At 23.7% G+C, this 21,799-nt stretch overlaps 4 protein-coding genes across 6 annotated transcripts; 2 read left to right on the forward strand and 2 right to left on the reverse strand.

The window, feature by feature from the left end:
- Positions 1–22: 22 nt before the first annotated feature.
- Positions 23–1,203, reverse strand: LOC112597211 (peptidyl-prolyl cis-trans isomerase E). Its single transcript, XM_025343163.1, has 2 exons — positions 955–1,203; positions 23–868 (listed from the first exon to the last, which is right to left on the reverse strand). Exons 1-2 carry the CDS (start codon positions 1,081–1,083, stop codon positions 101–103), a joined length of 897 nt encoding a protein of 298 aa, XP_025198948.1. The 5' UTR covers positions 1,084–1,203; the 3' UTR covers positions 23–100.
- Positions 1,204–1,688: 485 nt separating this feature from the next.
- LOC112597210 (trafficking protein particle complex subunit 3) lies at positions 1,689–3,453 on the forward strand. The gene is made up of 4 exons (XM_025343162.1): positions 1,689–1,877; positions 2,306–2,500; positions 2,589–2,771; positions 3,274–3,453. Exons 1-4 carry the CDS (start codon positions 1,839–1,841, stop codon positions 3,391–3,393), a joined length of 537 nt encoding a protein of 178 aa, XP_025198947.1. The 5' UTR covers positions 1,689–1,838; the 3' UTR covers positions 3,394–3,453.
- LOC112597209 (HIV Tat-specific factor 1 homolog) lies at positions 3,134–14,490 on the reverse strand. The gene is made up of 10 exons (XM_025343161.1): positions 14,243–14,490; positions 13,907–14,134; positions 13,383–13,654; positions 12,286–12,493; positions 12,017–12,222; positions 4,880–5,052; positions 4,609–4,795; positions 3,796–3,932; positions 3,531–3,715; positions 3,134–3,409 (listed from the first exon to the last, which is right to left on the reverse strand). The coding sequence occupies exons 2-10, from the start codon at positions 14,118–14,120 to the stop codon at positions 3,390–3,392; spliced, it is 1,602 nt and encodes a 533-aa protein (XP_025198946.1). The 5' UTR covers positions 14,121–14,134; positions 14,243–14,490; the 3' UTR covers positions 3,134–3,389.
- Positions 14,491–16,707: 2,217 nt separating this feature from the next.
- LOC112597224 (persulfide dioxygenase ETHE1, mitochondrial) lies at positions 16,708–21,386 on the forward strand. 3 transcript variants are annotated; one of them, XM_025343186.1, is made up of 7 exons: positions 16,708–16,796; positions 17,444–17,599; positions 17,666–17,810; positions 17,896–18,081; positions 19,408–19,590; positions 20,033–20,149; positions 21,261–21,386. In XM_025343186.1, exons 2-7 carry the CDS (start codon positions 17,468–17,470, stop codon positions 21,320–21,322), a joined length of 825 nt encoding a protein of 274 aa, XP_025198971.1. In that variant the 5' UTR covers positions 16,708–16,796; positions 17,444–17,467; the 3' UTR covers positions 21,323–21,386. The 3 variants fall into 3 exon arrangements, with proteins under 3 accessions (XP_025198971.1, XP_025198969.1, XP_025198970.1); XM_025343184.1 differs by lacking the exon at positions 16,708–16,796 and adding an exon at positions 16,965–17,130; XM_025343185.1 differs by lacking the exon at positions 16,708–16,796 and adding an exon at positions 17,339–17,383.
- Positions 21,387–21,799: the final 413 nt, after the last annotated feature.

Here is a 21,799-nt window from a genome sequence, read left to right on the forward strand (position 1 = left end):
TTACAAAATTAATTAATACATGTTGAAAAAGATAAATTACATTAATGAGTAAAATATAAAATTAATGTATATAAAATATCTTATTACAATATAAATGGCATTATGCTAACTGTCCACAAGAACCAATTATTACTTTTTCAGTTGGCAAACCAGCTTTCGTCCCACATTTCTCTATTTTCTTCATGACATCAATACCACTTAACACATGGCCAAACACAACGTGTTTATTATCTAACCACTCTGTACGAGCTGTACAAATGAAAAATTGTGAACTATTTGTATTAGGCCCAGAATTAGCCATAGATAAAACTCCTGGGCCAGTATGTTTTAGTTCAAAATTTTCATCATCAAACTTTTTTCCATAAATTGATAGTCCGCCAGTACCATTGTTATTAGTAATGTCACCGCCTTGACACATGAAATTTGGAATAATTCTATGAAATGTAGTGTTTTGATACCCAAAGCCCTTTTCGTGAGTACATAAACAACGGAAATTTTCTGCTGTACGTGGCACTATATCAGCTCGTAGCATGATGATAATTCGACCAGCATCCTTTTTACCAATTTTAATATCGAGATAAACTTGTGGGTTTTTTGCTTCGTCTTTGCTTTTATCCTCTTCAATTTTTTTATCATCCTTGGGTTCCAATGTCTTACCAGCATACTGTACAAGCCAGTCATCTTCCGACCATACAGGTCTGGTTGAGCCTCTATTAATTTTTTGAGGTTTTGCTAAATTAACACGAATAGTGCGGCCAAATATCTCTGCTTCATTCATGTTGTCAATAGAATCCAATGCATCTTCGGGTTGTTCAAATTCAACAAATGCAAATCCTCGATGTTTCTCAGATTCATAGTCTAATGGCATCTATAATTAATAATACATTTTATAATTTATATTTATTAATGAAAACCAATACTGATCTACACACTACATGTTGATGAGAACATTACCTGGACATCGACTATATCACCAAAAGGAATGAACGCAGATCTCAATACTTTATCATCAACTTCTTCAGCTAATCCACCTACATAAACTGTGCGCTTTAAATACGATTTATAAGTATCAGCGTCATTCATATTGCTGGTATTTATTAAATTATTTAACTTTTAAAATTATGTACAACTCAACAGAAAAAAACTAGAAATATTTTACCGGTAATCTGAATCTATATCATTCATCAAAAAGTAAACAAAGTACAAATTACAATATTATTAGGTTATGTTTTTTATTTAAAAAAAAACAAACCTGATATCAACATTTGAATTTTGGATAAAAGAAATATTAGAAATCCGAATAAATTTTCCATATTTATTTTGTTTTTTGAATTTTAAATCAAGATTTTATTGCATTTTTAACAAATGGAAACATTTAAAATTCTTTGATTATCATCAGACCATAAAAATCAAAATAATTCTATAATCTCAAGAAATTTTATTTTACTTTTTCTCACAACTTAATCATACAGATTCCTAAGTTACGCTATCAAGTGGCCGATAAAGAGTGAAGACAATTCAGTACTTCACATTGTAAAGTTTCTTATTTTTATTTAAAAATTTAGCACTTAGATATTTTTACTTTTATTAAGTCACAATATCATTATTTAAGATAATATCACTGAAATTATTCTGTGATAATATTATCTTTTTATCATCGGTCATATAAAGTGATTATAACAGATGAGAAACTGATAAAAAAATTCTCCAATCTTTACGAAAAAATTCAAGTTATTAGTGGAAATATAGAATTTTAAATTTTCTATTCTGTTATATTTGTTACTGGAATCTTTGGTCTTGTATAATTATTATCTTGTCTACGATTATCTACGGTTACCATGTCCCGACAGAACACAAGATTAGACGTTAAGAAAGTTGTAAGTATTTATTCCATTTGATACCAAATTATTTTCATATCAAGTAACATCAAATTGAACTAATATCATTAGAATTAAATCTATTCGCTATTTAAAAACAGCCAACAAGATACCTTCAACACCAGTCATTTATTATACAGACCATTGACATTCCTAGTTCATTTTTCTACTTGTTAAAAAATATTTTTGACTTATTCAAAAAAAAATTTTTATAGTATTGATAAAATATTTGGTAACCAACTTTATTATAATATAATTAATTTTCAAGATTTAGGAATATTCATTACTTTTTTCTTAAATATTATACTTATTAAAATTAAATGTTTTAAATCTTATGCTATTATTGCTACTATACTTCTTTTTTTTATATATATAGTAAGTACATCATACTTATTCAAATGTTAATTAATTCACTAATTGTTTTCCAGAATTCCGAGTTATTTACATTAACTTATGGAGCCATAGTGTCACAATTAATGAAAGACTATGAAAATGTTGAGGATGTAAACAAACAGTTAGATCGAATGGGTTATAATATTGGAGTACGAATGGTTGAAGATTTTTTAGCACGTACTAATGCTGGAAGATGTTATGACTTAAGAGAAACTGCAGATAAAATTCAGGTTAGAGTCGTGTATATATTTAAATTTTTTTGTCCCTAATTACTTAACTTTGAAGTATTCATAATTTATCATAATCTTTTTATTTTAGTATGCGTTTAAAATGTACTTGGGTATAACTCCGGCTTTAACTAATTGGAGTGCTGCTGGAGATGAATTTTCCTTAACATTTGACACTAATCCACTAACTGAGTTTGTTGAACTGCCAGATAATTATCAAAATCTCAAATATAGCAATATACTTTGTGGAGCCTTGAGAGGATCATGTGAAATGGTATTTATGATATATTATTTAAAATAGGCATGTGTAGTATAATAAATTATAACTATTAGTTGGATACTTGAAGACTGATTTTTTATGATAAAAATGAAATTGGAAGTTAATATGCAAAATTTATTTTGTGTAAAAAATAAAATAGATTTAAATAAATTTATTATTTAAGATAATCAAATAAATATAATTAAATTATGAATTTATTACATTACTTTTTAAATGTTAAATTCAATGAAATAAAAATAATTTTATAAAAGAGGATAATGGCACTTAGGATCTATTTAGAATGTATTACAAAATATTATCCTATACTAGAATTAGGAAATAATACAAAATAATTTTTTTTTTATTCTGTAAATATGTCTTTAATATTCTTCTCTAGTGTTTTATTATGTTGAGATATAATTAAAAGTTGTATTCTTACAATCCATATAAGTGTCCAAATAATTTTTTTACACAAAAAATACAATTAAAAGTAATATAATTCGTTGTTTTATGTTAGGTACAAATGGATGTGTCTTGTTGGTTTGTGCAAGATCAACTTAAAGGTGATTTGGCCACTGAATTGCGAATTAAGTTCAACAAAAGATTAGAAGACGCTATACCTGCTGGAGAAGACTAATTTGATTTGGTCTTATCTGTAAATTAAATAATTATTATAATATATTATATTTTATTTTTATTTTTTAACTTAATAATATCTCATAAATTTGTTATTACCTATAATTAATTATATATTATTTTATATTATATAAAAACCTTTTTCATTATTCGTAGTCTGATTAGTTGATGGCATTTCATCATCACTTTCTCCGCCACTTTTCGTTTTTACTGAGTCACTATCAGATTCATGACCATCGTTCTTTTCAGTGCTACCTGTGGTTATTAAATATGTTTCCCATTTCTTTAAACGTTCTTCAGTTTCTTCAGGTGTTTCAGTAACTCTAAAAAGTAAAAAAATATTTAAATATAAATTATAATTAAAAATTGACTGTTTTTAATTATTTAAATTGATTATACACACTTGTATTTAGTTTTTCCATCCCACGTTTCAGCAGTAATCTTTCTTTGCCCAAACCACCTATTATTTAATAGTTGCACACAAGCATCAGCTGCATCAGGTTCCTTAAAATTAATCTGAGCAACACCCTCTGGATGTCTCTTTAAAAAGAAGAAATAGTATATAATTAAAAATTATTTCTATTAACTTATAAGTTTGAAAATATTTCAACATAGTTTTATTTATTTAATCTTGGATACCTGATAATTGATCTGTGCATCTAAAAATGTTTTACTTAATGCTTCAAATTTATTTTAATCATTCAAACCCTAAAATCTATAGACATCAAGACATACTCGTATATCTCTATATCAAAAGTATGTCAATTAAATTCTATGGTGATCCAGGTAATAAGATAAAATATTTTTGAGAACCAGAAAGAATTTAAATATTAGTTAATAAATATTGTGTTATTATAACTATTATTGCAAATAGCGATAAACAATGAACAGTATCTTAAAAATAGATCAAATGTCTATCATGTGTAAAAAATCAGCATTAAAAAAAAATATTTTTGGCTGTCCAATTATTTTCCCTTTACAAGCAAGATTTAGTTGGCAGGTCGCCTACTCTATATTTTCTTTATTTAATATGATATAATATATTACATGATGTGAAAATAGAGTATACATAAGTATAATTTAGTTTTTGACAGGAGTTAATAATCTAAATTCAAAATTAAAGTTTGAGATGAGGTAACAATGTAAAAAAAATAGGTATTAAACAGTTTAAATAAAATAATAACTGGAAATTTATCATAAATTATTATATACTTACATCATACACAACTACTTTTTTTACTACGCCACATTTTGAACATTCTTCCCTGAGATCTCTTTGATATTCTAAGAGTAATGAAACATCATTATCAAATGTTTCTTTTTCGAATAGATTTTTAACAATTACAACATTTTCATGTTTTCCTCTTCCGCCCATAATTTTGTCAGGCCTCCAATCAAATAACCTTGAGAAAAACAAATCAATTTATTCTAAGAATTTAATATGCAATGTATATCAGATTATTGTTTAATATAGTAAAATTGTGTACTTCTCTTGAATTTTTTTTATCTTTTCTTTGTCTTTTCGCTTTTTTTTTTTTGGTTTTAATGATGGGTCATATTTTTCTCCGCGCATTGTAAATTTTGCTTTTTCCACACGGATCTCTTTTCCACGAAATACGTAACCATCTAACAACTTTAATGCTAGATCTACTGATTCTTTCTAAAAATAAATAACAGATAATAACAATAAAAATCATAGTTGTAAAATCCACTTTAATTTAATCGATGAACTACGTTTTTTTCCTATACAATTTTTTTTTAAGTTAAATATCTTCATTAGAATTTGAAAATTATAGGGTAAACTTTATGAATTTCTTACATTATCTGTCAATAAGTAATTGGCGTCTATGATGTTATCGTATATAAACGTAATAACTCATGGTGTATGAATTATGATTAACATTAGAACTTGTGTAATATACTAGCATAATGCATTACCTCATACCATGTGTATATTAACGGATAATTGATAGAAATATTTATTGTAGACCTTAGACGTATTTATGAGGGCATAAGGCCCTGAATAAATTACAAGAAAAAAAATTGTCCTTGTTATCCTATACATTCTACGTGCAGCTGTAATGACGTAATAACTTCTTAATCGTCAACTAAACTTAAGAAGGGAAATTTTAAAATATTCAATATTAAAATTAAATAAATTAATAATTAAAATACCACCATTTTTAGAACCGAGACAAAGCTAAATATAAGAGCGTGACAATTATAATACGAATTTTCCCATCACAAAAATAGAACCCCAATAGATTAAAATATATTAACTTATCTCAACGCATTAGGTAGATAGGTAATAGTGTACTACTATTAATCATAAATGTTTTGTATTAGTGTGTACTGTATTACATTTATCTATTACCTAATTCCATTACTATTCACAATTTAAAATGCATGAATATAATAATTAATAACAATAGCTAATAAACTCATGGATAGGGTTTACTGCGCAGATCCTAGAGCGTGTACTACTTAGGGGTGCACATTTCAGAACAAAATTGTACGAAATAAATAAATTGTGTACTCATGACTTCTAAAACTTAAGTATATATGACATAAATATATTTATTCTGTGAAATTTAAATTTAAAAGTAAAAAATAGTATTTACCATTTTATAGTTAATACATGAGTCACTACTATGTGTATAGGTACGAATATAAAAAAAACAATATTTATTTCATAAAATAGTCATTCACACACCCATAGCCCATAGGCCATAATTTAATTACATGTTAAACTAATATAATTGCTATATAGTAATAACATTTATCAAGATGTTTCAATTGCTGAAATATTAATAACAATTATAATAAAATAATCGTAAAAACTTTTTATTTTCAATAACTACGGCAGAATAAAAACAAAATGACTTCATAAAACCATTCAAACTCTTGGAAAAAAAGAAAATGAAAAGTTGTCAGCATATGTGATCAATTAGTAATTCAAAATTATGAATAAAAACAAAATTTAAAATGTTTCATTCTTTTGCGGATAGAGTCTCTCTGTAGAGAGATACAATAACTATTATTTGCTGAGGCATCAGCAAATCTAATTATGATTATGGGCCATGGGTATACTCTAAAAATTATGGAATGCGTTCATACATCACATATTAAAATTGTACTAAACAAATTATTTGTACAACCAGCCATCTAACTCTAACGTTCCGAAGTAACGAACGAAAAACGAAATAAGGAATGCCGTTACTCTCTATCTCACACAATCTACCCAATTACTGTGAGACAAAAAACGAGCTAGGAAAATTACTATCACGATAATTGGTGCACATTTTGAAAGCAGTAAATTGAGTCCCAAAGAAATCAAGGTAATAAGTAAGTTAGGTCCTAGTATGTATATTATTATATACATAATATGCTACCTACATAATTAACTGGAAAATACAAAAACTTAATGATTACAGATTGCATTAACATTATTATACTTTTGATATTGAAGTTGCAATCTTCTATTCATTGGCATCTGTAGTTTATAGAATATAAATATTAAATATATAATACTGTAAACAGTGTAAAATAATTTGAAAAGGAAATTAATATCTACTTAAAAAATAAAATTCAGAAGCTCAAACCATTATTTATTTTTTTTTTTTTTGAACAAAATTAATTGAAAAAAGAACAATTGAAATCCGATTTATCAAACCCGCAAAAAGTATTTAAAATATTTGAAATTCTCCACAAATATAGTAATATACTATACCAATTAGTATACATAATTTTTAAGTTATAATCACGTATATTATAAAATTGCACTTGGAAGGAAACATCAAATTTCTCTAAAGTACCTCTAGAACGTATGGAAAACCTTAAGATATTGAAACCTATTTACTTAACCACTATTATTAAACATTGCTCTTTTAGTATTTTAATATTTGCGATTTGCGCTCCATACGGTTTAAATATAAATTTTCGTTATTATCGTAAATACAATTTAATTTTTACATTTAATACCAAGGTACGAAATAACAATGAACACAAAAGCTTTTGAGGAGTGGTATTTACGTAGAAAAAATTCACGTAGATTATAACAGTTTAACAATGTATAGATTTTAATGATAATAATTATTTCAGGAAGGGCGTTAACATGCAAATTATATTGGTTTTTTTAGGAGTGTCTTGGGGGGAAATGTCTGAGAATCTACATAACGATTATTATTGATAATATTTGTAAATATTAAGCATTTAATATTGTTTCATATTTACATAGGTAATATCTGTATTTATAAAAACCAACAGTATAATAATCAATAAAAATATATTTACAAATTATGTAAATAGTTGTAGAACTAAAAATAAAAAACAAAAAAAGTTTTATTTAAAATTTTAAAATCAGAAGATACAATCGATTTAACCATTTTTTCAATACAATTCCGAATAAGAAAAATTAAAGACATATTATTTCGTCAACTTAAATATTATAAATAAATTTTAGTTAAATGAAGTACATGTAATATGTTTATGAAATTTTTTTATACTAAAAATTCGATAGTATTTAATATGAGTATCGATGAAATAATGACTAATCATTAGCCATTGCTTAAAAAATAGTACAACTATCTTCAATGTCACGCTATTAAAATTTATAAATATTTATAGTTATAAAAGATTAAAAAATAATACCTACTATACAATCGTTAACCATTATTTTTTTTTTTTTATGGATTTATTCATTTATTTAATATGCCATATATATTTGTTTGTGAAAAAATGCGTAAATATGCAAATGTTTAAATTTTAAATTAGTCAAATAATACATCTAAAAAATAAGATACCAGCTTTTGTTCATTATTTTTGAATAATTAATACTAATCGGGATTTAAAAAAAAAATAGTGTACTTAATTTAAATGTTGACATTTTTTTATATGACCACTTGGCACTTATCTACGTTTAGCTTTGTTTTTAAAAGAATGAAAATTTCAAAATACAAAAAGTATTCTCAAATTTAAAAAAATAAAGATTAGTCTATTAAAATAAAATACATAAGAAAATGTAATATAAAATACCACTTATTAAAAATATAAAATTGAGATAATTATGTAAGTTTCAGTACCTACCAAACATAACTAGTTTATTTATATGTATTATTATTATTTTTTTTAAATATTAGTATCAATATTTACTGGAATTCATAGCGCGATGTTTTATAATTTAATTGGTTTGATGATCAAAACTCGCCCGAAGGTTGAATAATGAATAAAAAACCGTAATCCTGTGATGTCCACAGAAATATATTTTAGTATTAAAGTGTAACTGATCAAGTAAGGAACAACGTTTCTTAAAGTTTTTTTTTTTTATACTTTTTCAAAATAAAAATGAATTTTAAAATAACAGCTGAGTTGAAAATTGTTTATCTTTATTTAATAATAATTGGTAGGTTCAAATAAAATTAAAAAAAAATAACGCATTTTTCATAACAAGGATACATTTCATTTTTATTTTATAGTTGCATGTTATATGTGTGAATCAAAATTAATATACAGTTGTCAAAATGGATTTTCAAAATTTGGAAGTAACTGCTATTATTTAAGTAAAGAAACTGCAACATGGCAAGAAGCTTTTTTTGAATGCAAATATTTGGCAAAAGAAAGTAAACTTGTTGTGCTTACAAAAGAAGTGGAAAATCATAATATTCGAAAATTTTTAAAATACAAAAAAAATGGTAATTTTTTTAATCTATTGAGTAGTTATCATTATAAGTAATACAAATAAATAACAATGTTTCAATGTTTTTAAATAACAAATATGTATAGGTATACAAATATACACAATCTTCAGATACTAAAGTACTTGTACGTGTACACTGTACACTTTTGGCACTACTCACTTCAATAATGTGAATTTATTTAAAAAATTGTATTATTTGTTAATTTAATTTTGAAAAAACTTTTTAAAACAATTTAAAAATAACTTTAATAATAAATAGCTTTAAAAATATTGATTTTATTAAATTATTCTAATTATTATAATAGTATAAAAAATATTTGTTTATACCTAGTTAAAAAAATTGGAGATGGAACATTATATAGAGAAAATAATATATAAATGTTATTTTTTTACTAAACCAACTAAAAATTTGAATAGCAATTATACAATATGTCAGTATGCAGTAAAAAACTGTGTTCTCAAAATACATATAAAAATTATTTACAAATATTAAATTGTATTATTATTAATATTCAATAAAAATACTCCAAAAAATTGTAAAATAAAAAAGTACCTATGCCCTTAAAACTAAAAAAAACCATAAATATGCAAAAATATACACAATTTACTTTTTTGTTTATATTGTCTTTCATAGTGTCAACCAATTTCTAGATAGCTAATTAAGCAAAAAATCTAATAATCCACAAAAAAAACATGCAAATACTACAATTTTTAAATCCTAGTTTTCACTTAATAAGAAAGGCTGACTACTAAATATAAATAAAATTAAGTATAATATGCTTATATATCATATAATGATATAAATAATTTATAATGTGAATACATCATATTCATAATAACATTTATCCAAGAAAAATCCAGGTTAGCAAGATATAGTAATAGTATTATACAAAGTTTAACAAAGAGAACTAATAGATGTAATCAGTTTTATTCTAATCAATTCATTTATTTAATTATTAGTGTTATTAATAAAAGCAAGAAATATTTATTACCAAGAATGGGCAATATTAAAGATACTGTATTTTGTATCGTGTACATGATATTCATAGACTTATACTAATATTACTAGAACTATATATAAACAGCAGCGTTGTGAGAATTATATCATATTATATGAATTGATGTACCTTGTCTTGATGATAACCTTACATGCTTACTATTACTGTAAAATACATAGTGTAACCTAACCACCATATAATAGGAAAAATAATTATGTAGTATAAAAAATAATAGATCATAGTACTGATCTATAGTTACCTTATTGTACACATTAACTCTGTTTAAAGCACAAAAAATGTATAATATTTTAAGAGCATAATTTTAATAATTAATTATTATATAATGAATAAATTCGGATAATAAACTAATTTTCATTTTATTGATTGTCATTACTTATTAATAATATTAGATTTGAGCTAATTGTGTCTTATGTGCTCATCTCTGGTTATTAATTATTAAGTAAAGATTTTCTTTTTTAACAATTTATTGTTATTTTTATTAAACAGTATTAATCATACTAAATTAAAATTAAACACTTAAATAGTATTATAAATGAAAATAAATAGACAAACTTTAAAATTATAATATTCTGAAATTATTTTAAATTTTAATCCAAATAATATAATTAATGTAAATATTTTTTTACTGGTTTATTTAGAAACAAAAGAAAGATGGATAGGAGGCATTTATGATTGGAGCCAAGACCAATGGAAATGGGCAATATCAGGACGTAAAATTCGATACAACAGATTTGGAACAATGCAACATTTTAACAATGGCAGAAATGATCAATGGCAATGTTTATCACTAAATCCAAGTATTGATTATAAATGGAATGCACAGAGCTGCTTACAAAAAAAACATTTTATATGTGAAACAAAACCTCAACCAGAATGTAAAAACATTAAAGTTTAGGAACTTAAGAGTTTACACTAAATATTTATAAAAGATAAAATAATAAATTTTAAATTTAGTGATATGTATTAAGTTATTTAAAGAATATTTGAAATATTTCCTATTTATCACTTTTAAGTTACGCAACTATTATTTAACAAATTTTAAAATTATGTATTAAAATTTAAATTAAATTACATAATTTGTTAAAAAATTTTATGAAGTCAAAGCTTAATTTAAAAAAAAAAAAATAATAATAAAATAAATACTAACAGAATGTAATACAAAGTATTCTAACCTAATAAGAGTAGAGCATAAATATAAATAGTTAAATTTTTGCTAGGTTACCAAATATTTATTCTTAGTATGAAAAAATAATTACTATAAAGCAAACCTGATAATTATAATTTATAAAATTTAATATTACCGTCCACAAACTTAGTAATTATAATTATATGATTAAATAAACTATTAATAAGTTAACCAGTTAAATACAAAAATAATATTATATTATATTATTATTATGATACCTGTAACCCCAATAATATCTTTTAAAGTGTAAAAAATCATCGAGTAGTGCATTAACAGTGTAGCTATTTATCTGTATCACTGAGATATAAACATTACAAGTTTTTAATAATTAAAAAATAGTCTTAAAATATTGAACATAATTTTGTGACTAAGTAAAATAAACAATAACATACTACTATGTCAACTCCAAAGTACAAATAATTTGTACAATACATTTAAATAGTTTTATAGGTTTAATAATCAATATATAAGAACTAAACAAATGTATGTATTTTTAACCTTTGGTTAAAAAAAAACTTTAACCAATATTTAAATATCACAAAAAATAGTAATATATGATAAAACCAATTTTAACAGTATATATTTATTATTAATCATAAAGGATATAAATTTTGAAAATTAAATAAATAACACTCCCTGTTATAATTTATAAGAAATTATAGAGCTTATTAAAATTTTAACCATAGCGTTAATATTATTATTATAAAAAAAATACTTTTAATACCTTTATATATGTGCATAGAGCATCTCCTTTAAGAATGTCTGTGCCTCGCTCAGTATAAAGCTTAATTTTCATTTGACCACTGTCAATATCTTTCATGATCAATCCACATTTTTGCATTAAATCAATAAATTCCTGTTCAGTTATATCTAATGGCAAATTTGAAACATATACTTTTGTGTTATGCTCTTCGTCAATCTCAAACCAATCTACAAATTAGTTTAAAAAAATTATTTTTATAAAATTAAAAATACATTTTTTTATTAATTTACTTGGTTCAGAAAGTTGCGGGAGTTTCCTTTTTTCAGGTTCAGGTTTTATACCAGGAGCATTCAAGGTAGATTCAGATTTATTCTCTTTACTTTGAGCTTCAATAGTATTTGTTTTTAATGTGTTTGTATTATTTGCGATTACAGCAGAATTGTCATTTGAATTAAATCCATAACTAAGTTGGTAATGGGCCATAAAATCATCATCAATCTAACATAATATTAAATACAATTTATTAAAATGTTAATAAATATTAAATGTACACGATTCTTTACAAGGCTTATAATTTATTCATAGAACAATTATCAATAACATTTTATTTTAGATTTTGAGTAATGTAATGAATGTATTGATTTTACAATAATTTTTTTAGAAAAAAAAAATTTAATTAATAATTTATCCATTTTCAAAGGCGATTCTTTTAATAGTTAAATTATTTTTTCTATGAATTTTTAGCATTTATACTTTTTAAATCTACTTAATAATCTAATTATTATTAGATATTTAATTTTTGTACAAATAAGTTAATATTTCAATAAGTCTTAATGTTTTCTTATTGATGAAAATGTTATTTAATATTATATAAACCATTCTTAAAGAACCCTTCGATTGTGCTAGATTAATAATTTATACTCTATGGCAGTCATTTTCAATCTATGTTGCACCCTTCATCTCCTAAAAAATTCATACAGCAATATGATTATTGATTTAGCCTATCTTTATATTTGTTATTCATTAGTTTTTATCAAATATAAATAATAAAACTGATAAAACTATCAATAAATATATAGCGGAACACTAATGTGCCACAGCATACCGGTTAAAAACCACTGCTCTATAGTCTATTATAACTAATCTAATATCAGTACAAATGCGAGTCTTATGATAAAAGCTTATCTAAAAGTTGTATTATAGTTATATTAAAAATAACATTTAGCTATTTGGTGGTTTAAGAACAGTGTCTCTCACAAGTCCGTAATCTATACATTTTCAACGCATATACCAAATTAATATGTACCTATGCTATGTTACTGAATTTAGTTAATTAGAGCTTATAAGAATAGACAATGTAATAAAATTAAGAATCATTATAATTTACCTTAGGAAACCAAGCATTTTTTTCTCTGTCCCAAATGTACACTGTTCCATCAGCTGGATCAGTATAAGTTTGAGTTAAACCATCATGCCCATACTTTCCTTTACTCATATCTTGACGCTTTACTGTACGCTGAATTCTTCCTTTTTCGTCATCATCATCAAATTCTTCTCCATCATTAACATCATCAAAGGTTTTTTCTTCTACCAAGCTTATTGTTTCTTTTTTTTGAACTTCCCATTTATTAGACTTTAAATCCCACAAATAGGAAATTTCTAAAATAATATTTTATTTATAAATAAACATTTAATTATTTTATCCATGGAATTAAATAATAATAATAAAAGTAACTGTATACAATATATAGTTTACTAGGTATATATCTGTTTGTAACTGACAAAAACAATGACAAATTATTGGTTAAATTTTGGATTTGAAGCAATTAAACAATAATTTAATGTTTACAGGTATTAAAATAATGATTGGTAAACTTTATTTATTGCTAAATGTAAGTTAGACATAATTACTTGTTTGTTTATCAGTATATTTGTATGTTTTAGAAATGTCGTCATATTCATAGTTTTCAAAGCCTTTTTCAACCCAATATTTTTTTTCCTTATTCCAAATATACTCTTTTTTAGTACTTGGATCTGTGTAAAAACATACTCCATCTATATATTTATAGTTACTGTCATCAGTGTTTGGAATATCTGGTGGAACTGATGTTGAAATGGATTCCATATTGATCTAACCAACTACAAGTAATAAAATAAAAATAATAAAAATATAAGAATTAAATAAATATTTAACCTCAATAATGAGACAAAAAAATAAATGGAGAATTTAAGTAAGTGATTACTTACAAACTTCAACGCTAAAAAGCCAACCAACGTACTATATCATATTATTATGATTACAAACTACAAATATTTTCTTAATAATTTTATAAAATAAAATGTATGGCATGAAGTCAGCAGTTGACCAAGCCACTGATAAGGAAATCCTTATAATACGAGTATATGGACCAATGGGCTATAGCCAGTTTGTATAATAAATTGCCTATGCCCTATGGTATACTCCTCGTCCAAATTTTATTAAATTTTTGTTTAAGCATTGATTATAGAATAGACTATAGAATAGTCTATTCTATAATCAATGGTTTAAGCTATATTGTATTCGATTGATACCCTAGATAGCGCTATATAATTTATAAAAGATATATTAAACACCCATCCAATTTATCGTTGTATGACTTGTATGTAATAATATAATATTAAATATATTTTACACAAAATTAATGTATATTATATAGTTTACCTCATGAATTATAATTAATTAGTATTTAGTATTAAAATTAATATCTATACCCGAACAACAAATGTCTATGATTTAAATTCAACATATTTCTTTTTTATATCGTAAAAAAATATATTATAACGTGTCTTTAAATTTACAATGATCGGTTACTTTTAATTATAATTATTATTATTTTAAGAATTATCTACAAATGGGACATATTTTCAAACATTAACTCTCCGGTAAATACATAAACATATTATGTAGTAATAAATTTAATTACATACTATGACGATACCAATTTTTGATACCATTTTTAAATAGATCAAATTTTTAATGTAATTTCGTCTTAAAAACTAATTAGGACCGGCATCAACCTGTACCAATTATAAAATGCTAACTTCTTAAATGTTCCTGTCATGTAAGTACATTAACGAGAATTGTACCAAATGTATTCAATAATTAAGCTTTATGTTTTGTTTTTTTTTTTTTTTTGCTCCACTATGTTAACTGTGTGTTTGTAATGAAGTTCATTTTTCTTTTTCTTTTCGTATCGGTGAATAAACAGAAATTGATTTACTCTATGTTCTTGATCCAAAGTTATTGAAAATCATAACAGTTCCTGTAAGGCTATAAATATGTGTTTAAATACAGGAACGGAAATAAAATTTTATTTTTCTATGTGAAAGTATTTTATAGACTACACGTGAAAGAACCTTCAAGAAAACCAAACACCAAGATACAAAAAATAATAATATATGGGAAATTAAATAATAAATTTTCGATTTCTAATTTACAGGTGAACTTTTTCAAAGGTTAAGTAAACTTAAAAAGTATTTATTTTAAAGTATAATGCTTTCTTAGACCTTGAGAATATCACAAGTCAGCCTCCGATTCCCCTATGAAGAAATCCCTCAAGACCTGCTTAAAAGTGTTTCTCAAAAAACTTCTGATTTATTAATTCAATATAATCCGTTATCTGACATCAAATTGGTTGTGGTCAAGTTGATTGCCGCTTTTCATAAAAAATAGCCAAAATTTCTCTTCTCATTTTTACCAGCTTGAGACTGTTCACTTAGAAATTAAGTATATGTATGTCGTTAAAACAATACGTTATAGCGATCGTTGAAATGATAGCTAATCGGTCATTACTTAAATAAAAATTAAAATAATAATTAATAAACTCAATTTAAAATTAAAAATTGCTTATTGTATTATTTTCAGAAAATCTTTTTAATCGAAATTTCAAGAAAAAAACTTGAAAAAATTAAAATATCTCATACCTATAAATAGCTTAAAATAGTCAAAATATTTTGAAAATTGTAAAGTAAATATGAAAAGATAATAAAAACATTTTGTGAAATTATTTAGTATTTATGATTATTCGTTACTATTCGTTACACCAAAACAAGATCAATTTTGTCAAAAATTAAATTAGCGAAAAAATCCTTGTTTTTTCAATTTTTTATTTTTGTTTTTTTTTTTTGCACTAATAAAAGAACTGGAAATGTTTATATTTTACATAATTGTTGAATTTTAAACTGATGATAACACGAATTATTGATTAGTCATGCTAATTAGTAATTTTCAACTGTGGATAACAATATTAAAATTAATTAGATTTATTTAATTTAATTCATAATAGTTCACAAATCATGACGTCACAGAACAATGGTGATAGCCGATTGTGACGCAGACCAATACTTTATACCCCTGTAGGAATATTTATTATTAAGTTATAAACGATAAAGCATAATATCAAAGCTATCTACAAGAATATTTTTAATTTTTATTGGCCTATATACAGACATATTATTATGTAGATAATTTTTTCATTGTAAATCTTAAAAATATTATAAAATCATAAAAAAATGTATAGATGTATAAATCTGAAACGTTTCCCGCCATAAGTAAAAACCAAAAAAAATGATATCTTAACAAAATACAGATTATAAATGTGTGGTTATTTTTTTGTGTTAACTTGTTTCGTTATTGTCTGTTCTGTTGTTCGTTTTTTGAAATGTTTGCATTTTAATAATTATTTTAGTTTTTACAGTTTCATTTATTATTCATTAGTCAATTGAAATTTGAATTTTCATAGTTGGTTGCCAGTTAATTGATGTAATTTATAATGTAATTTCCTATTTTGAACTACCTAATATGTTTTATTATATTATAATATGAAACATATTAGTTGTTAAAAAATAACTAATATATTATTATGACTATAGATATATACTACCTATCTATTGCTACACTCTTCAAGTGTTTTTTATTGTTGCCATAATAAATACAGATCTGACATAATTTCTTTTTTATATAAACTAACAACTAGATTAACTGCATACAATGATGAAAAAAACAATATTTACAATAATTACAGCTCAAAGACAATAAAGTAACATGAATATTTTTGAATACCAAAGAAATCATTAATTTGGAAAAGCCTGAAAAAGTATAAACTTCTATTTACCTGTCACCTTATTCATTACTTTATACTAGTATAATTTTTTATTTATATAATAATATTTTATTCATTTATGAGATTAAGGTAGGTAAACAAATATATTTTAATTATTATATTTTGGTCAAAGAGGATTTTAAACACAGAGTACATATGAATTAGCAATAATGATAAAATTTGTCCTTGGCCTTACGTATCATATAATATGATTATTTTTTATCTATTATAGTTGACACTTTGACATGTTAGTAATTTTTGTACACTAAAACTAACCGGTCACTAATACTAATTATTTATTTTTCAGAAATAATATTTCTTTAATGGAATTATGATAGCAGCTAATTTTATAAGCCAACTTTTTAGACAACATCCGAATCATATAAATTTGTATCGTGGATTTTCAAAAGCATCCGTGATGAATAACTGTAGACTTGCTCAAGATACATTTGTATTAAGACAGGTTATTTTTGTTTTTATACTTTTTAATATTTTATACTTACGTTTATTAAGGTTTTTATTTTTATAGTTATTTGATAAAGAATCATGGACATATACTTATCTATTGGCTGATTATGTAGCAAAGGAAGCAATAATTATTGATCCAGTTATCGAACAGGTAAACCGTGATCATTCAATACTTAAACGACTTGGTTTGAATCTTTTATACTGTGGTATGTATTTTTCTATTTTCTTAAATATATCTATTGATTTGATGTTTGAATTATTATGTATAATATAGAAATCATTTTGTTTTAGCCAATACTCATGTACATGCTGATCATGTGACTGGAACTGGTGAACTAAAGAAGTTAATACCAACATGTGAAAGTATTATTTCTCTATGTAGTGGAGCTCAAGCAGATAAATATGTGAAATCGGGAGATGAAATACAGTTTGGAAGATACTCTGTTGAAGTTAGACAAACTCCAGGACATACTAATGGTAAATATTTAATGACATTTTATATTATATAATTGGGTAGTGTTTGGATAAAATGGATTAAACTGACTTGTAAGATTATTTTATTATATTATCTATAATTTTACTAAATCACTATAATTAGTACTAACTTATTATAATGATAATATCTCAAGAGTAACTATACATGTTATTTTTACTTGAAACATCATTTAATTTTTAACTTTTTATTATTTTGGACTCAATAATTTCATTAATAGGTACTGTAAGTTTATCATTTTATCATAATTTTTATATTATATTAGTAGGTATTATAGATTAGAGATAAGAAGACAAAACTCCGTTCACAAAACACATCCAGAGAAAACTGTGCAGTTAAAGTACCACTCTGTGCATAATATAGGAATTCAGTTATTTTATTTTAGATTTTTAAAGTAAATATTCAATAACTTTTGATCATGATCAGTAACAAATTGTTTGTGTTAAAATTACAAATTCATGCATATGAGTACGATATTACTCTTAGTTGTATTAATCGAAACAAAAAATATCAAGTATTAGATTTTTATAATAATAATAAATTTTAATATATTACATTGTAAAATAAGCTAGACAGTAGACATTTATTTAAAAATATAAAAAATATAATTATATTATATTTAAATGTTTAATATAATTGTTGATAAATAGTTTAAAATATGGATCCAAATAAAAACACAATTTGCTACACAAATAATTTACATTGTACAAAAAAATTATTATCATTTAGATGCCTATATGTATATTTTAGATTCTAAACAGAGCGATTAATGTATTTATTTTTTTGTCTGTCATCACTTTTTGTGGCCCTAAAAATGTTTTGATTTTCAATTTTGTGGGTAATTTTAAACAGCAAACTGGATCTAGTTGGCATTTTAAATAATAGTATTCATTATTTTTTTATGATTCAAAAACATTATTGTGAGATCATAAAACTTTATGTTTATTATGAATTTTAATATACCTACACCTTTTCGAGGTATGTTGATTAATTATAATAGACATTAGATATAATTGTGTATTTGTACTTGTTCATACGGTTTTGTGCTTAAGTAGTATTGATTTAAATATTTATAACATTATCATAATATTGTATAAATATTAAATTTATATTATTATGATAATTAAATATTAATAATATTTAATAATTCAATCACTAAAATCACATCAAAATTTGATTACTATTTTATTTATTGCTTGACAAATTCTTTATTTTAAGTAATTTACTTTTATCTTTTATCTAATACAATTAATACCATGTATTTTATAATAATGTAAGGTTGTAATCTTAATTATGTTTCTTATGTTTAGGTTGTATTACATTTGTTTGTCACGATGAAGCAATAGCATTCACTGGAGATTGCTTATTGATTGGTGGTTGTGGACGTACTGATTTTCAAGAAGGTGATGCCAAAACTTTATACAATTCTATTCATGAACAAATATTTTCGTTACCAGATTATTATAAAGTATATCCTGCACATGATTATACGGGTATGTTTTAAAGTAATTTTATATATTTTCAATACATAGATTGAAAATTATTGTACTTTACATTATAAATTAATATTGATCAAACCCAGTATCTACATCCAATGTCTTTTAAAAATAATTTAAATTTCATAATTAGATATTACTTAGTAGATGGTATACTAATAAATATCCATGGGCATCTCCAGACATTTTTCTGGGGGGAGGGGAGCAAAATTAATTTAAAAAATAAATGAAGATTTTTTATACATTTTATTTATAGTACATTTTATGTATTGTCATTATTACAATTAGGTATTATTATTATACATTATATTTATAGAACAAAATTCTTGGAGGGCAAGTGTTCCGTCTCGTCCCCCTCTTTGGAGACGCCCATGTTAATATTATTCATTAAAATAAAAATCTTAAAATAATAGATATTTACATTAAATATGTATTTTAGGTCAAACCGTTTCAACAATTGGAGAAGAAAAGACTTATAATCCACGTCTCTCAAAGTCTTTAGATGAATTTATTGAAGTGATGAACAATTTAAAGTTAGATTATCCAAAAAAAATTGGTTAGTATCAAATATGTTGTACAGTATGTTTATACTAGAGGTACCACTAAATATTTCAGTTGGATGACCTTGTTTTGGATTGGTGTTTTCAGAGATGAAAAGGAGTAACAAAATATATATTTTCAGTTAAATTTCAAATTTTTAACTCTTTTGGTATGTGCGTGTACAAGTTTTTTTAAATGACAACACAATTTAGAGTATTTTATTTTAAACAATTTTTGTATTTAAAAATTTTTCTAATCACAAAATTAGCAAATGAAATTTCATGTTAATGTTTACTAATAATCTGTTTTTGATAAAAACAATAAGCATTAACTATGTTCAACTTATTCTCAAAAATCAAATAATAACTGAAAATTTTAATGATTGTAAACAGATGGATATGAATAAACATTTATTTGTTTTTGTGAATTACTTTCATTTTTCTATTGATATTTATAAAATAAGATAGCTAAATATTGAAGGTAATAAAAAATTACACACTTTAAATTCGAAATAAAGATTCATTTATTTGTAATTATTAGTTTTAATTACCTAATAAATTGTTCAAAGTTTCTGCCTTGATTGTTGATATTCCAAGCAATTCCAAATGTTTTAAAAATTCTTTTAATGTGTCAGCATTTATTTGGTCTTTTTTCAAATTGTGAAAACAAATAAGTATTTATAAATATCTTACGTGTCTATAAACAGTTATTGAATAATGTTGGAGATGTTATTTGGATTTTCAAGTTAAACATAATTAAAATTTTGTCATACATAGGTTATTCATAAACATTAAATTTCTATGTTAAATTGCATTTGCCAATTAAGTAATTAAAAAAAAACCTTTTATACAAAAATCTCTTAGTAATAAATATTCCACCCAAATCTATAAAACAAAATTGTGTTGTTGTTTAAAAAAAATAAATTGCATACACATACCAAAAAGATTAAAAATTTGAAATTTATCTCAAAATGTATATTTTGATATTCCTGAAAACCCTGTTGCGATACAAATTCATCACATTGAAATATAAAGTAATATCTCTTAGCACTAACACATTGTATTTTTAATCTAATTGTAGTTAATTATTATATTTTCATAATTTGTGATATTATTTTTTATTTTTTGATATTTCTTTACCAATCAATTTGAAATGTGGTATTCAAGACGAATTAAAGAACAATGATTGACAATTTTATTTTATCATGATAATATAAAATATTGAATTTAAAATTAAATAATTACTTTTCAAAATATTTTTTAATAATTATCTTCAAAAAATGCATATGTTCAATACTTAGTAACATATTCTGCTCTATCAGAAACCAAAAATGTTTCAAAAATATATACATTATTCAACCTTTTACATAATTTATACAAACTTAGTATTTTATATGAACCCTATCAACACTTAAAAATATTTTTATTTTCTAAGTGTTTGGATACTTAAGAATGTAATACTTCACATAACTGTTAAATTATATTATTTAACATGAAGGCTCTAATTCATAATATTAAAAAAAAATCTATTTTTTCAAAATATTAACTTCCATTTAACTAGAACTATTTTTGATAAACCCCATTTAGTATAGAGGATATATATTATGTATCAAAAATATTTTAAACAAAATACATAAAATATAATTCTTAATTATATCTTAATACCT

This window comes from Melanaphis sacchari, unplaced genomic scaffold, assembly GCF_002803265.2.
Source record: "Melanaphis sacchari strain LSU unplaced genomic scaffold, SCAv2.0 Contig395_pilon_pilon, whole genome shotgun sequence".
In the NCBI taxonomy this organism is placed as follows: Eukaryota; Metazoa; Arthropoda; class Insecta; order Hemiptera; family Aphididae; genus Melanaphis; species Melanaphis sacchari.